Raw genomic sequence first — 21323 nt, forward strand, 5'->3', positions numbered from 1 at the left:
AAATACCGTTTTTTTCCATGTATAATGCGCCCCCATGTATAATACGCACCCTAAAAATGGCATGTTGATGCTGGAAAAAAGCCTGTACCCATGTATAATACGCACCCAAATTTTGACTCCTACTTAAGTCCGTAAACGTAAAATTATTTCAGAAAAAAGATCATCTTTGGGAACAACCGGATGTTATTCTGCCGGTCAGTATCACTGCGCATGCGCTAGCAAACACAAAAGCGAAGAAATGTTTCGGATTTGTGTAGGGTACATTGTGACAGCAAACGAGCAGGTGATCGAGCAAGCGTCTGATACGAGAGCATTGTGTTCGTATGGACGTGTTTGAAGTGAACAGCAGAGAAGAAAGCGCATCTGTAATGGCGGCCTCCGTATGATATCCAGATAAAAAAAAAAATAAAAAAAATTGTACCATGTACCCCAGATTTTAGGACAATAAATTAGTTAAATTTTGTGCATTATACATGGAAAAAAACGGTAGTCTAAATTGAGAGCCAAAAATTGGTTTGTATGGTAAGTTATTTAAAAGCAACCTGAAGCACTAAGCGTCCATCTGTAGATGTGAATGAGTCGATCAGGCAGCTAAGAGGACCTTGTAAATTTTCATTTGACATCTTGGCTTGGATTATGTCATCGGTTTACTGCTTATTTGCACTACGACTGCTGCACGTGATGCCTGTTAGTCAAGTCAAACTTTCTGTGCACGATGCATCCATTGAGGGAATATTTTATACTTCCTGGCTCTCTGTCTAAACAGCCAAGTGACTGACAAATGCCATTGTGTATCTTTTTAGTATTGCTATAAATGTGAAATAAAATGAAAAGAAAAAAAAAAGACCAAGCTGTCGTTTGCTATGCTTTCACCACAGTGTAGCGCTGTGGAGCTACATTCATCTTCTGACCCAGATGATTGCAGCCTCTACGGAACCTTGTTCAAGCTCTCAGATGTTTCCAAGGGATTGCCCGGCTTCTATCAAACACGCGGCATACCACAAAACATCAGCCCATGAATTATTCAGGACAGTCGAACATGTAATTGTTCTTGTTTCTCTGGGTAAATTCCCAGTTTTCTCGCCATCAGAGCTGTTTAGATGCTGACAGCTCAAGGGAGCGCAGTGGGAAACATTGCAGTGAACGATGTGTTGTGTGCCTTGCTTCTTTATTTTGAGAGAGTCACCATGGGACTTATTGTGAAAACTTCAAGTAAGCCACTACAAGTTGCACTTCTGTATTTCTTCTGGATTCCTTAGTTTGCCTCACTTAAAGAGGGCTCTTTTTTCTTTTCCAATTGTAGCCGTACCAGTCCAAAAAACAAGCTCACATCTTTATTCAATCAGGGAGCAAAATAAGCACACGCCAGAAAGGCTAGAAGAAAACAATGGAACACAAGTACGGTGTCGTGGCCAGGATTTGGTCCCTTCAACATTTTGGCACTATGGCTTGGCATCAAGGCGCAGACACAGACTTGCAGAAGCTGAACAAGTTTGGCCGTGAGGGATTTCGGTAGCCGCAGACATGCTTGCATTATGGGGTATTATTTGCTGCCTGGCCCAAGGGTGGAGGGAGTTGGCGCTATTGTGTTCCAAGGATCAGAGTGAGCTTTTGTCAGAGGCATGAGGCTAACGTTCTACTCCAACCCCTTGACACCCTTTTTTTGTTGTTTTTTTCAGCCGTTGCTCACATGAAAATACAGCACACTCCAACACACGCAGGAATATACAGCCAAACAAATGGGGGAGTTTAGACAACGAGACAGACTGGGTTCTGTTGCTCCATTTGGAACGACTGCAGCGTTTCAAGCTGGAAAATATTCCTGCTCATTATTAATGCAAATTACTATTCAACACAGCCTGCTCCTCAAACAAAACATTTCACAGCTGACCGATGCCCAAACCTTGGGACTAAACCAGTAAATTCAAGTTTTTGAAATATTCACAATAATTACACAATGTTAATTTTTTTTTCTTCAAATCAATTTATACCAGGGCTGTCACTATTAAATACTTTTAGAATCAATTATTCCATCAATTAATTGATTCATTTTGACAGCTCTAATTGGTGCTATAACGTACAAGCAGAACAAATATTAAAAAAAAGTGAAACCTAGGAACAATAATATCCCAAAAGAAGAGGTGGTACACCAATATTACAGATTATTCTAACATGCGTGTGCATATGTTAAAGCGATGTCATTTTGGCACTTTTACGCCACATGCTCTTTTAGTGCCCTAGTCGACAGTTCGTCTTGGTAAAAACAAACAAGTGGCCTACTAACTCGTGGTCGACCTACATTTACACAGAACTAGAAAAAGAGGTGGACCCCGGGGAGGCAGGATCACAATTCTGCTCCGATTGTTCTATCAAGATGGAAACAGGCCAACACAATGAATGTTAAATGAGATCATGTAAGAAGAGATTCACGCCACATGCTGCTTTCCAATGGGTCACTTTTTTGCTTTTTACTTTGAACGAAGAAAGTCGCTTCGTTGCTGCATGATTTTTTTTTTTTTCTGTTGAACCACAATTCAAAAACGATGCCTGATTTTCATTTATTAATTTTCACAAAATGTACTTTTTGACACTCAATTATTTCTATGACCTCTGTGGGTTTTCCTTTCACTATACAGAGTGCCATCATGTTTGTCCATGTATGTATAAACAACAAGTGGCAAGACACACAATATAACTCTTCTTCCTCAGCCAAATAAGAGTCACATGTCTTCTGGAAGCATGACTTCCAAATGTCACAGTAAACTGCTGAGGGAACAATTCTTGCCTTGTAGCTGCAGAGGTGAGAGGCTGCTGTTTTTATTTGAAATAATAACCATATTCTATTCCCTACATGTGCCATCTTACACAAGTTGGAGGGGGGCATCTTCTAAAAGTGTACTACAAGGATACAAATGACAGAGCCTCCTCTCTGTCTTCCTCGTAAAATCCGCTTATTCCCATACAAACTTTTGAGAGTGATGGACTTGTTTACTTTTTCCAAACAGATCACACAATTTGACAAAGAGCCGAGCTGTTTGATGCCTATGTTGAAACACATGCACCAGCAGCTGTTCACAAGCTCGTGATATTTAAACTGTCATCTTTGAATTATTTGTCTTCCATCAAAGGCGCTTCAAATAAAGTGATGTGCCGCAAACACATCTTTAGCCTGAGCTGCTTTTGATTTACATTTTGTGAGAAACATACATACATACTGGCATTTGAGGACTTTTGTCCTTAAGGAGATAATTTGTAATGAGAAGCATGAATTGCCAATAGAAGTTCCAAGGCCCGATTCCAGTGCTTATTCTTCTTCCACTGTTATTTTTCCATCCCCTCCCATCTGCCTCTGTCATCAGCACGATCATATATTCAGTACAGCTTTATTTCTTAGTGACAGGTGCTAAAAACAAGTCCAGTCCATACTTTGTACAAGATGCATTCAGCTCCAACATGTTGTATGCGTCTTATTTTTCTGCTTTACAAAATATTTTCTGGGTCACACACACAAACTTGATTATACCAACATAAAAGAAATGGCAAAGATCTTTTGAAATTCCTGTGTTGAAAACCAGACAGCTTCCAAAGCGAACTACTCCTTTTTAAAAGAACTGACATGATGTTTTGCCCCAAGGAAATTGTTGGACGGAGATGCGGCGCTGCTCCAGGAATTTGCTATTTGAAACAGGAAAACATGAATCCACATTTGGTTTGCATTTAATACAGCCGTAGCCAGTTTCATCTCTCAAAAACATCCAAGAAACAAAGTAGATATATCGCTAAAATAACTTCGTGAAATTATTAAATTATAATTAAATATGATTTCATTATATAATGAGTATTTATTGTAATATTGTTATTAATTAAATCAAATACATTATGAACATTGAGGCCAAAATTTCCCCTCTCAATATTTCCACACATTGACATGTGATTTAGCGAAGCACACACAGATCCCACAGTATGAAGGGAAATAGTGGCACAGTAGCCGCAGCGTCACGGGATGTTTTTCATCAACAATAACAAGGAGACTAGCCACGATTTAAAAGCTGCAAATGTAGTAGACAGATCCTTATAAATATAGACCAATCATCTATAGTGCTCTGGAACTCAAACTTGGGCAAAGGTTCACCTTCTGGCCAAAGCATTTATTTAGCATAGCCAGAAAAGATGTGCAGCTGCAATTGCACATTTAAAATGTGGATGCATATAGTTTATGCTGTATCAGGTTTCCTGCCCAGCCGTGACAAAAATTGAATCTTTTTAAGTGGAACAAACAGCCCCAGGGCTCGTTGCAGACAAACACGCGCTCTCTTGGCAGTATCTTCACTTGTACTTTGTCTGCTCACATGACAGGTGATAAAAATCGCTTGTCATCTGTGGTACATTTCAGCAGCAACTGCATGTTGGAAGCAATTCACTTAACTTGAAAAAGTTTTGAAAGACGATCATGTGGGAAATGCAAAATTAAGTAAGGGATATGCTGCATTCAAAGTTATCTGGGGTTTTTTCATATGTATATATTAAGAGGAGTAAAAATATTGCTTGAAATTTTAAATTTGAGCTGTCTGATGAGGTAAATGCAAAATTGACATTCAATCACATGCTGTTTTGGAGTCAAACAAAATTTCATTCACCCACTAAATGCTCTACAGTGGAGAGAACAAGTATTTGATACACTGCTGATTTTTCAGGTTTTCCCACTTGCAAAGCATGTAGAAGTCTGTAATTTCTATCATAGGTACTCTTCAACTGTGAGTGATGGAATCTAAAACAAAGATCCAGAAAATCACATTGTATGATTTTTAAATAATTCATTAATTTCCATTTTATTGCAGGAAATAAGTATTTGATACATCAGAAAAACAGAACTAAATATTTGGTGCAGAAACCTTTGTTTTCAATTACAGAGATCAGACGTTTCCTGTAGTTCTTGACCAGGTTTGCACACACTGCAGCAGGGATTTTGGCCCGCTCCTACATACAGATCTCCAGAGCCTTCAGGTTTCGGGGCTGTCGCTGGGCCACACGGACTTTAAGCTCCCTCCAAAGATTCTCTATTGGATTCAGGTCTGGAGACTGGCTAGGCCACTCCAGGACCTTGAGATGTTTCCTACGGAGCCACTCCTTAGTTGCCCTGGCTGTGTGTTTTGGGTCGTTGTCATGCTGGAAGACCCAGCCGCGACCCTCGGTCTCCCTCGGTCTGGGGCACCATGCAAGATCTCACCTCGTGGAGCATCAATGATCATGAGGAAGGTGAGGAATGAGCCCAGAACTACACGGCAGGACCTGGTCAATGACCTGAATAGAGCTGGGACCACAGTCTCAAAGAAAACCATCAGTAACACACGAGGCCGTCAAGGATTAAAATCCTGCAGTGCACACAAGGTGCCCTTGCTCAAGTCAAGGCATGTCTAGGCCCGTCTGAAGTTTGCAAATGACCATCTGGATGATCCAGAGGAGGAATGGGAGAAGGTCATGTTGTCTGATGAGACAAAAATAGAACTTTTTGGTTTAAACTCCACTCGTCGTGTTTGGAGGAAGAAGAATGATGAGTAAAACCCCAAGAACACCATCCCAACTGTGAAGCATGGCGGTGGAAACATCATTCTTTGGGGATGCTTTTCTGCAAAGGGAACAGGACGACTGCACCGTATTCAGGGACGGCTGGATGGGGCCATGTATCGAGAGATCTTGGCCAACAACCTCCTTCCCTCAGTAAGAGCATTGAAGATGGGTCGCGGCTGGGTCTTCCAGCATGACAACGACCCAAAACACACAGCCAGGGCAACTAAGGAGTGGCTCCATAGGAAACATCTCAAGGTCCTGGAGTGGCCTAGCCAGTCTCCGGAACTGAATCCAATAGAGAATCATTGGAGGGAGTTTAAAGTCCGTGTGGCCCAGCGACAGCCCCGAAACCTGAAGGCTCTGGAGGAGATTTGTATGGAGGAGTGGGCCAAAATCCCTGCTGCAGTGTGTGCAAACCTGGTCAAGAACTACAGGAAACGTCTGATCTCTGTAATTGCAAACAAAGTTTTCTGCACCAAATATTAAGTTCTGTTTTTCTGATGTATCAAATACTTATTTCCTGCAATAAAATGGAAATTAATTATTTAAAAATCATACAATGTGATTTTCTGGATTTTTGTTTCAGATTCCATCACTCACAATTGAAGAGTTCCTATGATATAAATTACAGACTTCTACATGCTTTACAAGTGGGAAAACCTGAAAAATCAGCCGTGTATCAAATACTTGTTCTCCCCACTGTATAGTGAACAAGGAAATCTATTACCAAAGGTCGAGCCATTGGCTGCTAGTGTATATCGCAGATTAACACACACGAGAGAAGGAGGGAGCATGATAATTGAATTTGAATGCAAGTCAAGTTTTAAATGAGGGGAAATTTTTGATTAGGTCATTTTCTCATTATATTGCGCTGCAGTTTCAATGTTGTTGTCCTGTGACATGCTTGGTGTGTGACTTTGGAGGTGGGAGACGAAGACGGGCAGAAATCCATACTAAGGGGAGAAAGAAGTCTGGTTGTGAGAAAAGATGTATATAAGTAAGCAATTCAGATAATGGAAGGAAAAAAAATTATAAAAACATAATGCAGACAGGATCTGTTGAGGTAACATTCAAAGTCAAAGTCTGTTTTATTGTCAATTTCTTCACATGCCAAGACACACAAAGAGATCGAAATAACGTTCCCACTATCCCACGGTGACAAGACAGTACACAATATACACACAAGTAAACAACACAAAAAAATAAAATAAAAAAACTAATAAAAACAAGAAGGCACAAACAATGAATAAATAAGAGTGATGAATAAATAATAAATAAACAAATAACACAATAAAAAAGAGGAGTAAAAATGGAGCAAATGTGCATACAGCAGACAGTCAGAATATAGCGCAAAAGTACAGGACGCTACGCAGAAGGGGGGAGAGAGTTCAGGATCCTAACAGCCCGGAGAATGAAGCTGTTGGTGAGTCTGGTGGTGCGGGAGCGCAGGCTCTTGTACCTCTTCCCAGAGGGCAGAAGATCGAACAAAGAGTGAGCGGGGTGACTCACATCACTCACAATCGTGGTCGCTTTGCGGGTGAGATGGGAGGTGTCCTTCAGGGAGGGGAGTGAAGCACCAATAATCTTACCAGCCATGTTCACTATGCGCTGCAGGGCCTTCATGTTGTATTCAGTGCAGCTACCACCCCAAACAGCGATACAACTGGAGAGGACGCTCTCAATGGTGCCACGGTAGAATGTCGTCATGACGGCCGGAGGAGCACTTGCTCGCCTGAGTTTCCGCAGGAAGTACAGGCGGCGCTGAGCTTTCTTTGCCAGTGATGCGGTGTTGGCGGACCAGGAGAGGTCCTCACTGATGTGCACCCCCAGGAATCTGGTGCTGCTCACTCTTTCCACCACAGCACCGTCGATGGTCAGCGGCAGGTGTGGCGTGTGACCCCTCCGGAAGTCAACAACAATTTCCTTGGTCTTGTTGACGTTCAGCAGGAGGTTGTTGTCCCTGCACGACGCGGTCAGAAGGTCAACCTCCAACCTGTACTGAGACTCGTCGCCCTTGGTGATGAGACCCACCAGAGTCGTGTCGTCAGCAAACTTTACTATGCGGTTGTCGCTGGAGGTTGCAGTGCAGTCATGCGTCAGCAGGGTGAAGAGCAGCGGACTGAGCACGCAGCCTTGGGGGGCCCCCGTGCTCAGCGTGATGCTGGCGGAGATTTTGTCGCCAACACGTACCACCTGAGGCCTCTGACAGAGAAAGTCCAGTAGCCAGTTGCAGAGGTAGGTACTGAGGCCCAGCTTGTCGAGTTTGCAGATGAGTCGTTGTGGCACAATGGTGTTGAAGGCAGAACTGAAGTCCACAAACAGCAATCTCACGTACGAGTCCCTTCTCTCCAGGTGGGTGAGGGCCGAGTGGAGGGCAGAGCAGATGGCATCCTCAGAGGACCGTTTGGCTCGGTACGCAAACTGGAAGGGGTCTATGGTGGGGGGGAGAATGGATCTGATGTGCTCCATGACAAGCCGCTCAAAGCACTTCATGATGATGGGCGTCAGTGCCACGGGGCGGTAGTCATTGAAGCAGGACGGAGCAGGTTTCTTCGGCACAGGTACGATGGTGGCAGCCTTGAAACACGAAGGGACAATGGCCTGCTGCAGGGAAATGTTAAAGATGTCCGTGAAGACACCCGTCAGCTCCCCAGCGCAGTCCTTCAGCGCCCGACCTGGGATGTTGTCAGGGCCCGCCGCCTTACGGGTGTTGATAGAGGCAAGCGCCCTCCTCACGCTGTTGGCAGAGAGGCACAGGGGCTGCTCGTGTGGAGGGGGAGTGGTCTTCAGCGGGCAAGTGCTGTTCTGAGCATCGAAGCGAGCATCGAAGCGAGCAAAGAAGCGGTTAAGATCGTTGAGCAGACGGACGTCGCCCTCACAGCTCTGCGCGGGCTTGTAGTCCGTGATGGTCTGAATGCCCTGCCAAAGGCTCCGCGCGTCCCTGCTGTCCTTGAAGTGGGCGGTAATCTTGCAAAAGAACGCCCCTTTCGCTTCCTTGATGCCCCGGGACAGGTCGGCCCTTGCTGTCCTCAAGCCAGCCTCATCCCCCGCTCTGAAGGCTTTGTCCCTGGCCCTCAGCAGCCTGAGGACAGCCCCTGTCAGCCATGGCTTCCAGTTAGCCCGAGTGACGATGGACATTGACGATAAATATATGTCAAATAGCACAGAAATAAATCTTTACAGCATTATTATTATTTTTTTAATACCAAGCCTGCATCCGTGTGTGGTTGTAAAAAAGGTCAGCGCCATGGGCTTGGCCGCAAGCTCACCGCAACCGCGGCAGGGTTGTCCAATATGTCAGCACCTCGCTTAGTGTTTTGTGCAGGCCCCCACATAACAGACACTAAAGGGAAAGTTAACTTCTTTTAAACAGACATGCGTGTTTTTTAGGCTGCAGTTGATTACAGACATTTTTGCACATAGTGTCCAAATGAACTAATTTGGAAGCAGGTGAAGATAGAGCAGATGGAGCAGGGCGTGTTCCCATGCCTTCAGCTGGAAGGCAGGCTCTAGTTTTCAATATTTATTTGATCTACTTGGTGATTTATTTTTTCATTCATTCAAATTTGGCAGCCATAATCGTCTTTGTGTTGTGTCCAAGTCTTTTTTTGTGGTCCCGTCACAGGGTCTTGAATCACTCTCTATTCAATGAATCAAACACAACCACATGATTACGTTTGTGTAAAAGCTAATACTGTTGTGAAATTTCTCTGTGCCGATTATTTTGTTATTTAGGGACACATGGCTACTTGTGAGATAGACGGAGTTTGTAGTTTTCCATTCTCCTGTTCATTTTTATTTGTTTACCAAATAGCTAATAACCATATCTAATTGTTCATGTTTTTTATCCTCATCAATTTTCACATGAGAATAATCTAGCATTCCAACAGGAGTGCATAGAGCAGGGGTCTCTAACTCCAGTCCTCGGGGGCTGCATTCCTACATGTTTTCCAAGTTTCCCTCGTTAAACACACCTGATTCAAATGATCAGTTCATCCTCACGTTCTGCAGGAGCCTGATGTTTTTAGCCTACAAGCGCATTTAGTCTCTAGTCTGCAGTCTGTAGGGGCAAATGGTGTCCTTATTGTCTCCGAAAATGAGAAAAAGAAAGAGACATGGAGATGGTTAAGGGACGGAAGAGATATAATAAGGGCCAGACAGAATTGGAGAACATATGCGTCACACACATACCCTGATTGTGAAAAGGTTCCGATGCTGTGGAATGTCTAAATGAAAGCAGAATGCAGTGATGTGAAAAGCGTTTTAAAGCAACTCAACGTGCTCAACCTGGCTGATTATGCTGTGAAACAACCAAATAAAATCATTCCATAGGTGGAATGATACATTTTTAACAAGTGATAGAATGATCTCAATCCCTATGAATCATTAAAAGGCTATGTTTATAGATAATTGCTTTAAAATCCTCCATTTGTGTTTTATCAAAAACATTCTCAATGCAAACGTGTAAGGAATTCATGCACTCAAAGAAAAATACACCATATAAGACTCAGGCCAACAGAGGATTTATTTATTTATTTATTTATTTATTTATTTATTTGTCTAATTATTTATTTATTTATTTACTTTTTTTACTCAATATAATGAAATATTTACTTATTTATTTGCTTTTATTTTTTTACTCAATATAATGAGAGCTTTTGATGTTTTCAATGTGTGAACAGTCCACCTTTTCAACCTTGTAGAAATGAAAGGTCAAAAGGACTTGAAGAGGCTGAGCGCACTAAAATCAATGGATGGAGACACTTGCCCAATGAAGCTTCATTTATGGATGTAATAAAGTGTCAAGTCATTATCCCTGCAGGGCAAAGGTCAACTGCCCACTTGTGACCCTTTGAAGGCACACTGCATATTAGTGCTGGGGGAGGGGGGGGGGTAATTTAATTTAAGGTTGTTGTCTTGCCGCTGACGGCAATAAAGCCGAAACAACAGCAAACTTTGTAACGTGGGAATCCGTAAAATAATGTCTTTCGAGGACATAAATGCACATCATAAAGGTATTTGTCCAACATGGAATATAAGAGAATCACCCTTTAGATAGAATAGAAAATGAGTGTGAGATGTTTGGGCGTCTCAATGTGCCCTCGAAATTTCTCAACAGAAGAGATTGAGCAACATTGTTTTTTTGCACGTTAGACTTCTATTTTGTTTAATGACACTCCGAGAAATAAAGTAATCTACTTGCTATATTGAACAAAGGTCTCAATTAATGGAGGGTGTCTAATGGCTGCTGGGCTGAAGGCCAGCTCACAAGGCTCATCAACTGAAACATTAGACCTCACGCTGGAATGGTGATGCGTATTTCACTGAAGGCTTTAACAGGTAATGTGAATCATCTGTAGTGGTTCTGACATTCAGCAGACGGAACAAAGCACCCTCAAATCACACAGAGTGAATATCTTTGGATTAACTTTATTTGGCTTCCAATCCGAGTTTTCACACACATTGGAATGTTAAGTATTCTCCACCCACAGTGAAGCTGGAACGTGTGCTTTTATAAAAAAATAGAGGGATTTGTAAATTGGACCAAATACCAGTCAATTTTGGTAAAAAAAAAAAAAAAAAAAACGTTAGCTATTTAGGTATGAAGTTGAAAATAAACGGAAGTTTACATTTCAGCACCGCCTTCAGCGTAACAAACACTCAAAAGTACAAAAGAAGAGTTTTCCGGTCAGAGCAAGCTCCAATTAAATCTCTGCAGGGTGTTCTGAAGAAAACCGAGAACAACAGAATCCCTCACAAGCTGCCAAAGAAACAGGAAGAAAATTAAGTCGAAAGGTACCTTACTTACAAATACAATGCTAGATTATTCCATACAGTATTTTTTTGCCCTTTTAATATCTATCTGTTGAAATGTAGAAAATGACACAAGTGAATTGTGACTTTTTCTTTGAAAAAAATAACTTGTGAACATCCTGTTGGCCTTCCTCTGTCTTCCTCCACGCCTCTAGATAAAACAAGGAGTGGTCGAGGGGCAGCTGACTGAACTCACAGAGACTCAGCCAGTACTGGACAGAAGAGGATGAGATGACTTAGGAGCAGATGTGGAGGTTGACCTGGACCGTATTCCCAAAGAGGCAAAACGCCGTGGGAGATGACTACGCTGTCACTTCAGGAGCAGCTTCCCTTCAATTTGGGAATTTATCTCTGTTGTGAGAGGCTCACAAGGGGACATCTGATCTGAGAACTACATATTCTGGATCATTTCTACTTCAATAAAGAGCAAGTAAGTCAGAGTTTTGATCACGGGCAGGGTTAGAACATTTGACATACTTCCTTATTGTATTGAGGATTGGATAGTTTGTGACATTAAAGATCCAGTCGAACAGTGCAAGGTTTGTGAGCGGATAGACAGAGAGAATGGAGCAAAAATAAAACAGAGCAACAGTAGATTAATTAAGTAGATTAATACAATATATGACTACTGTAACATTAGCAGTTATGTCCTTAACTGTGGAAGAGGGTCAGTGCCACACCCTGTACAAAATAAACAGAACTAGTCTAGAACCAAGACAGGACAGGATACAGGTTAGGTTAGGTTAGGTTAGGTTAGGTTAGGTTAGGTTAGGTTAGGTTAGGTTAGGTTAGGATAGGATAGGATAGGATAGGATAGGATAGGATAGGATAGGATAGGATAGGATAGGACAAGCTAGGATAGGATAGGACAGGATAGGACAGGATAGGATTGGATATGACGGGATAAGACAGGACAGGACAGGATTGGATATGATGGGACAGGACAGGACAGGACAGGACAGTGGAGTGAACCAGGCGGTGCTACAAGACTTTTGGATAGGGAACCTTGAATACAAATGAGAGGACAGTCCAGGCAGTTTACATACCGGATCACATGACTCATGCATGGAAGTCTTCTGGTGTATGAGAGGGAAGGATTCCCAATCAGAGCCCAGAAACATGTTGCCAACCAGCTGCTCCACCAGCCCACCGCCGTAGGAGAGCGAGACTCTAAATTGATTACTTAAGGAGCTTGCGGTGGAAGTTAGGATTCGTCTTGTGACTGCCTTGTAAAGATAATGTGACTAACTGACAATTAATTGACTACTATGCTGTCCAATTGTTTAGAGTGATTCATAATGCTTAATTTGTATTTTATTTGTTTACACTGTGTCATGTCATTCAGCCTTGTTCTTTATTAAGAGTTGTCAACAATATCAATTTGAAAAGGAGTGGAAAGTTTCAAAATAAATTTTGACTTATACCCAAATTTTAGTCGGTTGACGACAACTTTTTTGTTTTGAAATGTAATCACATAACTATACTGAAATCAGAATTAATCATATATTTTTCACCTGTTTTCTTTAAAAAAAAAAAAAGATTTTTTTTTTTGAAAAATCCCATGTATCAATAACGTTACCATAAAAAAACATTTTTGTTAAATAGCTTCCACATACTGCTTTCCTGACAAACAAATGCTACTATTTTAGCAATTGCCCATGATGGTAATTTAGTACAGCTGTGGAACAAAACTTCCATATAGTGCTGGTCTGATTTGCAGGGAATTTGTTGACTGTCATTGTTTTAACAGGGCTCAATGGATGTGGTCTTCTGGGCCCACTGTTTCTCTCTTTCTCTATTGATTGTTTGGGAAAAAAATACCACTTCACCTTTTACATAGTCTATAAACAGCCACTGCAGCACTGCAGCACTGCAGTTTGTCAGTTTGTGTATACAAGGTGAAATGTTCGTTTTATGTGAATCTGTCAAATAAAACTAGCAACTAAAGTCTGCACCATTTGTTCTTTCTCAGTTTTAGGCAAAGAGGATCAGGTCAAAATTCATCAAACGCCAGGATGAAGCCTCTTTACAATTTGGGCTTACTCCTGCTGGGCCTTCATTTCCTGACTGTCAGCGGGCAGCTGGAACCCAAAAACCAAATGCCCCCTGACCCTGTTACTGCTACCCAAAGACGTGGGCTCGTTGAGCGGGACGTGCAGGGTCCGGTGAGGCCCAACATCACAATGCCGCGCCGACGAATGCCCCCCATGTGTAGTGCGCCCACAGAAATCCGTGACACATTCAAGTACATCAACACGGTGGTGTCCTGCTTGGTGTTTGTTGTGGGCATCATCGGAAACTCCACGCTCTTAAGGATCATCTATAAGAACAAATGCATGCGGAATGGGCCAAATATCCTAATCGCCAGTCTGGCTCTCGGAGACCTGCTACACATCATCATCGGCATTCCCATTAACGTTTACAAGGTCAGTTTAAAGGTCATCTGGAATTCAAACTAATATTTTGGCTGAGTTTTGGACTCACATGACAAGCCCACCCATACCCAAAAGGTACATACTTTATTAATGTTATTATTTCCACTGGTTCCTGAGCCCCTTGATTTCCCATTATGTCTGGCATGTTAATATGTGAATGTTTGGAATATTTTTTAATGTGTGTATTATGCAAGCGAAAAATGATTGAAATGAGAGGGGGAAAAGGTTGTCAAAACAATGTCGGGTGGGACGGGTCCATATGACTCCAATTGACCTCAAGTCGTGTCACAGGGTTACTGTACCTTTACAGCCAGAAGGGCTTTGCTGTCTGACAAAAACATGACTGAGTTTTTTTTTCTAAAGCCATTAACCCTGACCAGAATAAAGAGATTATTACTTTTATGTCCACTGAAACCAATAAACTGAGCTTCACGCATGTCTATTGTGAACTGCATGCCTGAAGCTGGGAAAAAAAACAAAAGAGAATTTGCTTCATGGTTGAATTGTGACTGCTGAACTCTCTCCGTCCCTCCCTCCAGCTCCTAGCAGAGGATTGGCCTTTTGGGGTGGCTCTGTGTAAGGTGGTGCCATTTGTCCAGAAAGCCTCGGTGGGGATCACAGTGCTGAGTCTGTGTGCGCTGAGTATAGACAGGCAAGTTTTATTGTTAGCCCCTGCGTCCTGTTTCTCATCTAAGCCTATATTTTCATTTCCTCATGTGTTAAGCATCAGTGCTAAGGGCTTTGACAAGAACCTTGTCCAAGTGCAGAACTTTAAAATGACACATCTGACCTCTTTGCAAATGTTTGCAGAGCTGTGATGGATTTCTGTGTTATTATAAGGTGGATGGACTGAATGTTTAGCTTATTTTTTGAACGATACCTGCTACAGAGGAATACATATTAATATATGAAAAAGAAGATATATATCCATATAGATATTGATACAGTGATATAGATGTAGATATATAGATTTCGTGCTGCCTAATCACTTTTCAGGAGAGCCCAAAATCGTGCATATTTGTTCTACTAAAGCTTATAAACATCAAATCTCTAGATCTACAGTGGGAAGAACAAGTATTTGATACACTGCTGATTTTTCAGGTTTTCCCATTTGCAAAGCATGTAGAAGTCTGTAATTTCTGTCATAGGTACTCTTCAACTGTGAGTGATGGAATCTAAAACAAAAATCCAGAAAATCACGTTGTATGATTTTTAAATAAATAATTTCCATTTTATTGCATGAAATAGTAATTGATACATCAGAAAAACAGAACTTAATATTTGGTGCAGAAACCTTTGTTTGCAATTACAGAGATCAGACGTTTCCTGTAGTTCTTGACCAAGTTTGCACACACTGCAGCAGGGATTTTGGCCCACTCCTCCATACAGATCTCCTCCAGAGCCTTCTGGTTTCAGGGCTGTCGCTGGGCCACGTCTGATTTCTGTAATGGCATATATTGCGAGTCTAGAGACTTTATCCAAACATCACTTACACAAGTTGTTTTGGTGAACTCATGTGATTGATCCTTCAGATATCGTGCCGTGACTTCATGGAGCCGAATCAAAGGGATCGGTGTTCCGAAGTGGATGGCCATTGAGATTGCACTCATCTGGATATTATCCATCATCCTGGCTGTGCCCGAGGCAGTTGCTTTTGACATGATCACTATGGACTACAAAGGAGAACGTTTGAGAATCTGTTTATTGCACCCCATGCAGAAAACAGACTTTATGAGGGTAAGCTGATACACACAGAGAAGTCAACCAGTGCATGATCTGGAGATATGTCATGATGTCACCTAAGTCAAGAACGCTGTGACAGCTTCCAGGTTAGCACGAGGTCAAAAAGAGCTTACTGAAGCGTGTATCGCTGATTTTTGGCACAAAATATTCTCCTATGCAAATCTAGGTTCACGTGTTCAAGTTATTCTTTTTGAACGTAGGTGTCAAACTCAAGGCCTGGTGGCCAGATACGGCCCACCACATCATTTTATGTGGCCCGAGAAGACAAATTGTGACTTTGTGTCAAGACTGAATTAATAATTGAACTCTTTTAAATAATACAGATATTACAAGCAATTTTTATTACCATTATTCTTTTTAAATATTTGAACAGTTTTTACTCCTCTCTGATTTCAAAACTAGTGATTCATCAATTTGTTGTGTAGCCTATACTTGCGTTGACAGTTACAGTGCCTTGCGAAAGTATTCGGCCCACTTGAACCTTTCAACATTTTGCGACATTTCAGGCTTCAAACATAAAGATATAAAAGTTTAATTTTTTGTCAAGAATCAACAACAAGTGGGACACAATCGTGAAGTGGAACAAAATTTATTGGATAATTTAAACTTTTTTAACAAATAAAAAACTGAAAAGTGGGGCGTGCAATATTATTCGGCCCCCTTGCGCTAATACTTTGTAGCGCCATCTTTTGCTGCAATTACAGCTGCAAGTCGCTTGGGGTATGTCTCTATCAGTTTTGCACATCGAGAGACTGGAATACTTGCCCATTCTTCCTTGCAAAACAGCTCGAGCTCAGTGAGGTTGGATGGAGAGCGTTTGTGAACAGCAGTCTTCAGCTCTTTCCACAGATTCTCGATTGGATTCAGGTCTGGACTTTGACTTGGCCATTCTAACACCTGGATACGTCTATTTGTGAACCATTCCATTGTAGATTTGGCTTTATGTTTTGGATCATTGTCCTGTTGGAAGATAAATCTCCGTCCCAGTCTCAGGTCTTTTGCAGACTCCAACAGGTTTTCTTCCAGAATGGTCCTGTATTTGGCTCCATCCATCTTCCCATCAATTTTAGCCATCTTCCCTGTCCCTGCTGAAGAAAAGCAGGCCCAAACCATGATGCTGCCACCACCATGTTTGACAGTGGGGATGGTGTGTTCAGGGTGATGAGCTGTGTTGCTTTTACGCCAAACATATCGTTTTGCATTGTGGCCAAAAAGTTCGATTTTGGTTTCATCTGACCAGAGCACCTTCTTCCACATGTTTGGTGTGTCTCCCAGGTGGCTTGTGGCAAACTTTAAACGAGACTTTTTATGGATATCTTTGAGAAATGGCTTTCCTCTTGCCACTCTTCCTTAAAGGCCAGATTTGTGCAGTGCACGACTGATTGTTGTCCTATGGACAGACTCTCCCACCTCAGCTGTAGTTATCTGCAGTTCATCCAGAGTGATCATGGGCCTCTTGGCTGCATCTCTGATCAGTCTTCTCCTTGTTTGAGATGAAAGTTTGGAGGGACGGCCGGGTCTTGGTAGATTTGCAGTGGTCTGATACTCCTTCCATTTCAATATAATTGCTTGCACAGTGCTCCTTGAGCTGTTTAAAGCTTGGGAAATCTTTTTGTATCCAAATCCGGCTTTAAACTTCTCCACAACAGTATCTCGGACCTGCATGGTGTGTTCCTTTGTCTTCATGGTTCTCTCTGCGCTTTAAACAGAACCCTGAGACTATCAAAGAGCAGGTGCATTTATACGGAGACTTGATTACACACAGGTGCATTCTATTTATCATCATCAGTCATTTAGGACAACATTGGATCATTCAAAGATCCTCACTGAACTTCTGGAGCGAGTTTGCTGCACTGAAAGTAAAGGGGCCGAATAATATTGCACGCCCCACTTTTCAGTTTTTTATTTGTTAAAAAAGTTTAAATTATCCAATAAATTTCATTCCACTTCACGATTGTGTCCCACTTGTTGTTGATTCTTGACAAAAAATTAAAATGTTTTATCTTTATGTTTGAAGCCTGAAATGTGGCGAAATGTTGAAAGGTTCAAGGGGGCCGAATACTTTCGCAAGGCACTATATAATAGGCCTCTGAAGGAGACTATGACTACAATGCGGCCCGTGACAAAAATGAGTTTGACAGCCCTGTTTTAGAATGCATTTCTGACTATTCATTTGATTCTTCCTAGTTTTACAAATCAGTGAAGGACTGGTGGCTGTTCAGTGCATATTTCTGTCTGCCATTGGCCTGCACTGCCATTTTTTATACTCTGATGACCTGTGAGATGCTGAGGAAGAAGAATGGAGTTCAAATAGCCCTCAGTGACCACCTGAAACAGGTTTGCTCAGCACATATGGGATTCTTTTCAATTGGCCGCTGATTGCTTTTAGTGTCGGACGCATCAATTGTTAAGAATTGGCTGGATTGTTTGGATCTCACTCCGCTGGTGTGTGCTGCTTTTGGCTTCAACCGGCGGCGGACTTTTGCTATGAAAATTCCTTCCAACATATTATTGCGCTTGTTACACAACAACAGCATTGAGACAGTTTATACGACACAGATAAAGATTGTAGCAAATCCCATTTTAATCAAATCTAGTGATGATTAATTTTTATCATAGTCAATCAAGGAAATTCTGTGGGATTTACAGTCAAAGTGTATTTTTTCAGTTTATACATGGGGGGGGGGACCCAGTATGACCCAAATAACCCTTCCTTGGTTCAAAAGCGGAAACCACACCGGAAAATGTGTTCTCTAAATAAATGTAATTATACTTTAATAAACCCCAACACAAGACTTGCACTTAAAGCATAAACGTATCTTTCTGATCAAAGAAAACAAAATGTGCTCTTTGTGAGCAAGAATTCCTCATGTGACTCAAAGCTTTGTGCCAAGAGGCATCGTACTCATGTTGTTTTTGTGCGCAGAGACGGGAAGTCGCCAAGACCGTCTTCTGTCTGGTTCTGGTCTTCGCTCTGTGCTGGCTCCCGCTCCACCTCAGCCGAATTCTGAAACTCACCATCTATGATGAGAAGGATCCCAACCGCTGCGAACTGCTGAGGTATGTGACATAAAAATGAAACTGAACTGAATTGCAGGATTAATGATATAGTACATCTATGCATTTTGCAGTTTCTTTTTAGTCTTGGACTACATCGGCATCAATATGGCATCGGTCAACTCCTGCATCAACCCGATTGCCCTCTACATGGTCAGCAAGCGGTTTAAAAATTGCTTCCGGGTAAGCAAAAGCAGTGTGAGAGATGATGGATACTAGTAAAATCTGAAATTCCTATGTGATTAATTGGAGTAAATTTAAAATTGAAAGGGTGTGCATACTTGTGCAAATAATTTCAGTTTGTTTCTACTTTCCCTCTCGAAGATTAAAAATAAATATATTGCGATCTGACTTCCTGCAGTCGTGCCTGTGCTGTTGGTGCCTACCGGCCGAGATGCTGATGATGGACGAGAAGCAGTCGTGCATGAAGCTGAAGGTCACAGAAAGAGCATCTGACCAGAGCAACTCTCGAATGACCAACAAGTCGACCACAGCTTGAATATTGTAAGCAACAAAAATCAACAAAACGTGAGGTCATAGGAATGTCGAGGTTTGCGCAACCCAAAGAGGCCCAGGTTCGTCTACAGTTCATCATAGGAGTTCTTGGATTCATGAAAACAGCTGTGATGATGTGATATGATGTGATGTGATGCTTCATCAAAAGTGTGATGAGAAAGGCAAGGATAAGGATATCATTGATAATGTGGAAAACTGACAAATTTGCTAGAGGTCAGCTCAAGACTAAGAAAATCCATGGCATGATACCATAATGTAGGAAATTTCTCTGACCCCAAAGCAAAGCAAATAGATGACAGCCACCACATTTGATAAATGCATCCGATTTTCTCCTCAGTGACCCACTGACAAAAATGCAATAATTATGCAAATATTTTTTTTAGATAGATTTCAGCCACGATGTTGCTCAGCATTGCGGGACTGCTCTAACCCCACCCGCTCTTCGTGCTAGCCTCACGCTAGCCTCACGCTAGCCTCACGCTGAGCCCAAAGTGTGACCTCTTTATACAACATGATGAACAGCTTTTCTATATGTAGCTCAAAATGTATTACTATCTCTAACAACCTGTGATGTTGTTTCTTACCACTTCTGACTGTACTACTGATGTGCTTGCTATTACAGTATTAAGACTAGGTATCTGAATTTCACCTTTCATTCTTGTTTTATCCCCACATCTTAATCTGCTTAGTTTACTTTAAATGTATGACAAGATCAGAGTATATTTCTGCAATAAATAAATATAGAATGTATATATATATATATATAATGTGTGTGTGCGTGTGTGCGTATATATATATATATATATATATATATATATATATATATATATATGACCGGTTCAGGGTGTCCCCCGCCTACTGCCCGATGACGGCTGGGATAGGCTCCAGCACTCCCGCGACCCCCGTGGGGACTACGCGGTTCAGAAAATGGATGGGATGGATATATATATATGAGTGCGTGTGCGTGCGTGCGTGCGTGCGTGCGTGCGTGTGTGTGTGTGTGTGTGTGCGCGTGTGTGTGTGTAAAATAAGTAGTGTGTTTCATACTAATAATCACTGATGACTGCGCGTGAATGTTTTTGCCTGTTATTGTGGCCGAACGATGGACTTTCAAAGTGTGAAGGCAGGCAGCATCATGTGATGGGACAGGCTAACACAGAACTTTATTGTCATCTATTTTCCTCTCACTTTTCAATGACACACAAACACGCACACATGCCGCTTTGACCTGGGAATATTCCTGCAGGCTAATCCAGTGTCACGCATGTCACATTAGCAGCCAGAGCGCCAAAGAAGCTCTCTGTTTTGTGATCACTCACCCCTCCTCCACTACACTCTTTATTCACACTCGTTCTTTCTTCTTCTTCCCATCTGTATTCCCCTTTGATTATTTGACCTTTTTCAGGTCCTCTACCCATTTTACTACATATTCTCAAACTCTTGGCATTCCTACATCCCTTTCTCCATTCCTCTGTATGAGGACTTTTATGCATTTATTTGGGTCTCATAATTGTTTAGTTTGACATGAGTTCAAAGCCTCTATTCTAATGTACAAAATCAATGGCAACAAATTAAATGCTTTGATTTGAGTCTCTTGATGTATAGTAAAGTATCTGTTTATAGTCAGGATGTCACTCATACATTACACAGAGTAAAGCTTGAATTCAGCTGGGCCATACCAGTAAATTCATATAATAGTTAATATAAATAACTGAGGTGTTTTTGTGTTAATGCAAAACAATACGAGTACAAAAAGAAATGTTTCATATCATTTTACACACATTAAAGGGGAAGTCAAATGTCATTTTTTTCCCCAATAATGTGTCGTACGTGCCCCCACTAGTCTAACTAAACATGGCAGTTTGATTAATGACTAATTATAATTATATAATTAACTGTTTAAATGTTTGAGCAACACCTAAACTGACTTTCCAACTGCACAAACTAAATTGAGAACTATTTTAAATGCATATAAAAGACACACAAGTACAGGTGATACCTGCTGACCATTTGGCGAACATTTGCGACTTTAAATTAACATTTTGAGAGTGCAATATTTGTAGCCTTCAAAAACACTTGTCATTGTTTGCTGCTCAGTGGGATAGGTGCTTTAGCTAAATTCGCTCTCACCAAAATGATGCTACTGCGATTTTTCAAAGTCAAAGTCAGTCAGCTTTATTGTCAATTTCT

The 21323-nt window shown here is 41.6% G+C and overlaps 1 protein-coding gene across 1 annotated transcript; it reads left to right on the plus strand.

The window, feature by feature from the left end:
• Positions 1–11217: 11217 nt before the first annotated feature.
• On the plus strand, positions 11218–19781 carry ednrba (endothelin receptor Ba). The gene is made up of 9 exons (XM_037276068.1): positions 11218–11364; positions 11538–11812; positions 13355–13808; positions 14357–14469; positions 15350–15554; positions 17748–17897; positions 18487–18620; positions 18692–18800; positions 18979–19781. Exons 3-9 carry the CDS (start codon positions 13398–13400, stop codon positions 19114–19116), a joined length of 1260 nt encoding a protein of 419 aa, XP_037131963.1. The 5' UTR covers positions 11218–11364; positions 11538–11812; positions 13355–13397; the 3' UTR covers positions 19117–19781.
• The last annotated feature ends 1542 nt before the right edge of the window (positions 19782–21323 follow it).

This window comes from Syngnathus acus, chromosome 17 (assembly GCF_901709675.1).
Source record: "Syngnathus acus chromosome 17, fSynAcu1.2, whole genome shotgun sequence".
Classification (NCBI taxonomy): domain Eukaryota; kingdom Metazoa; phylum Chordata; class Actinopteri; order Syngnathiformes; family Syngnathidae; genus Syngnathus; species Syngnathus acus.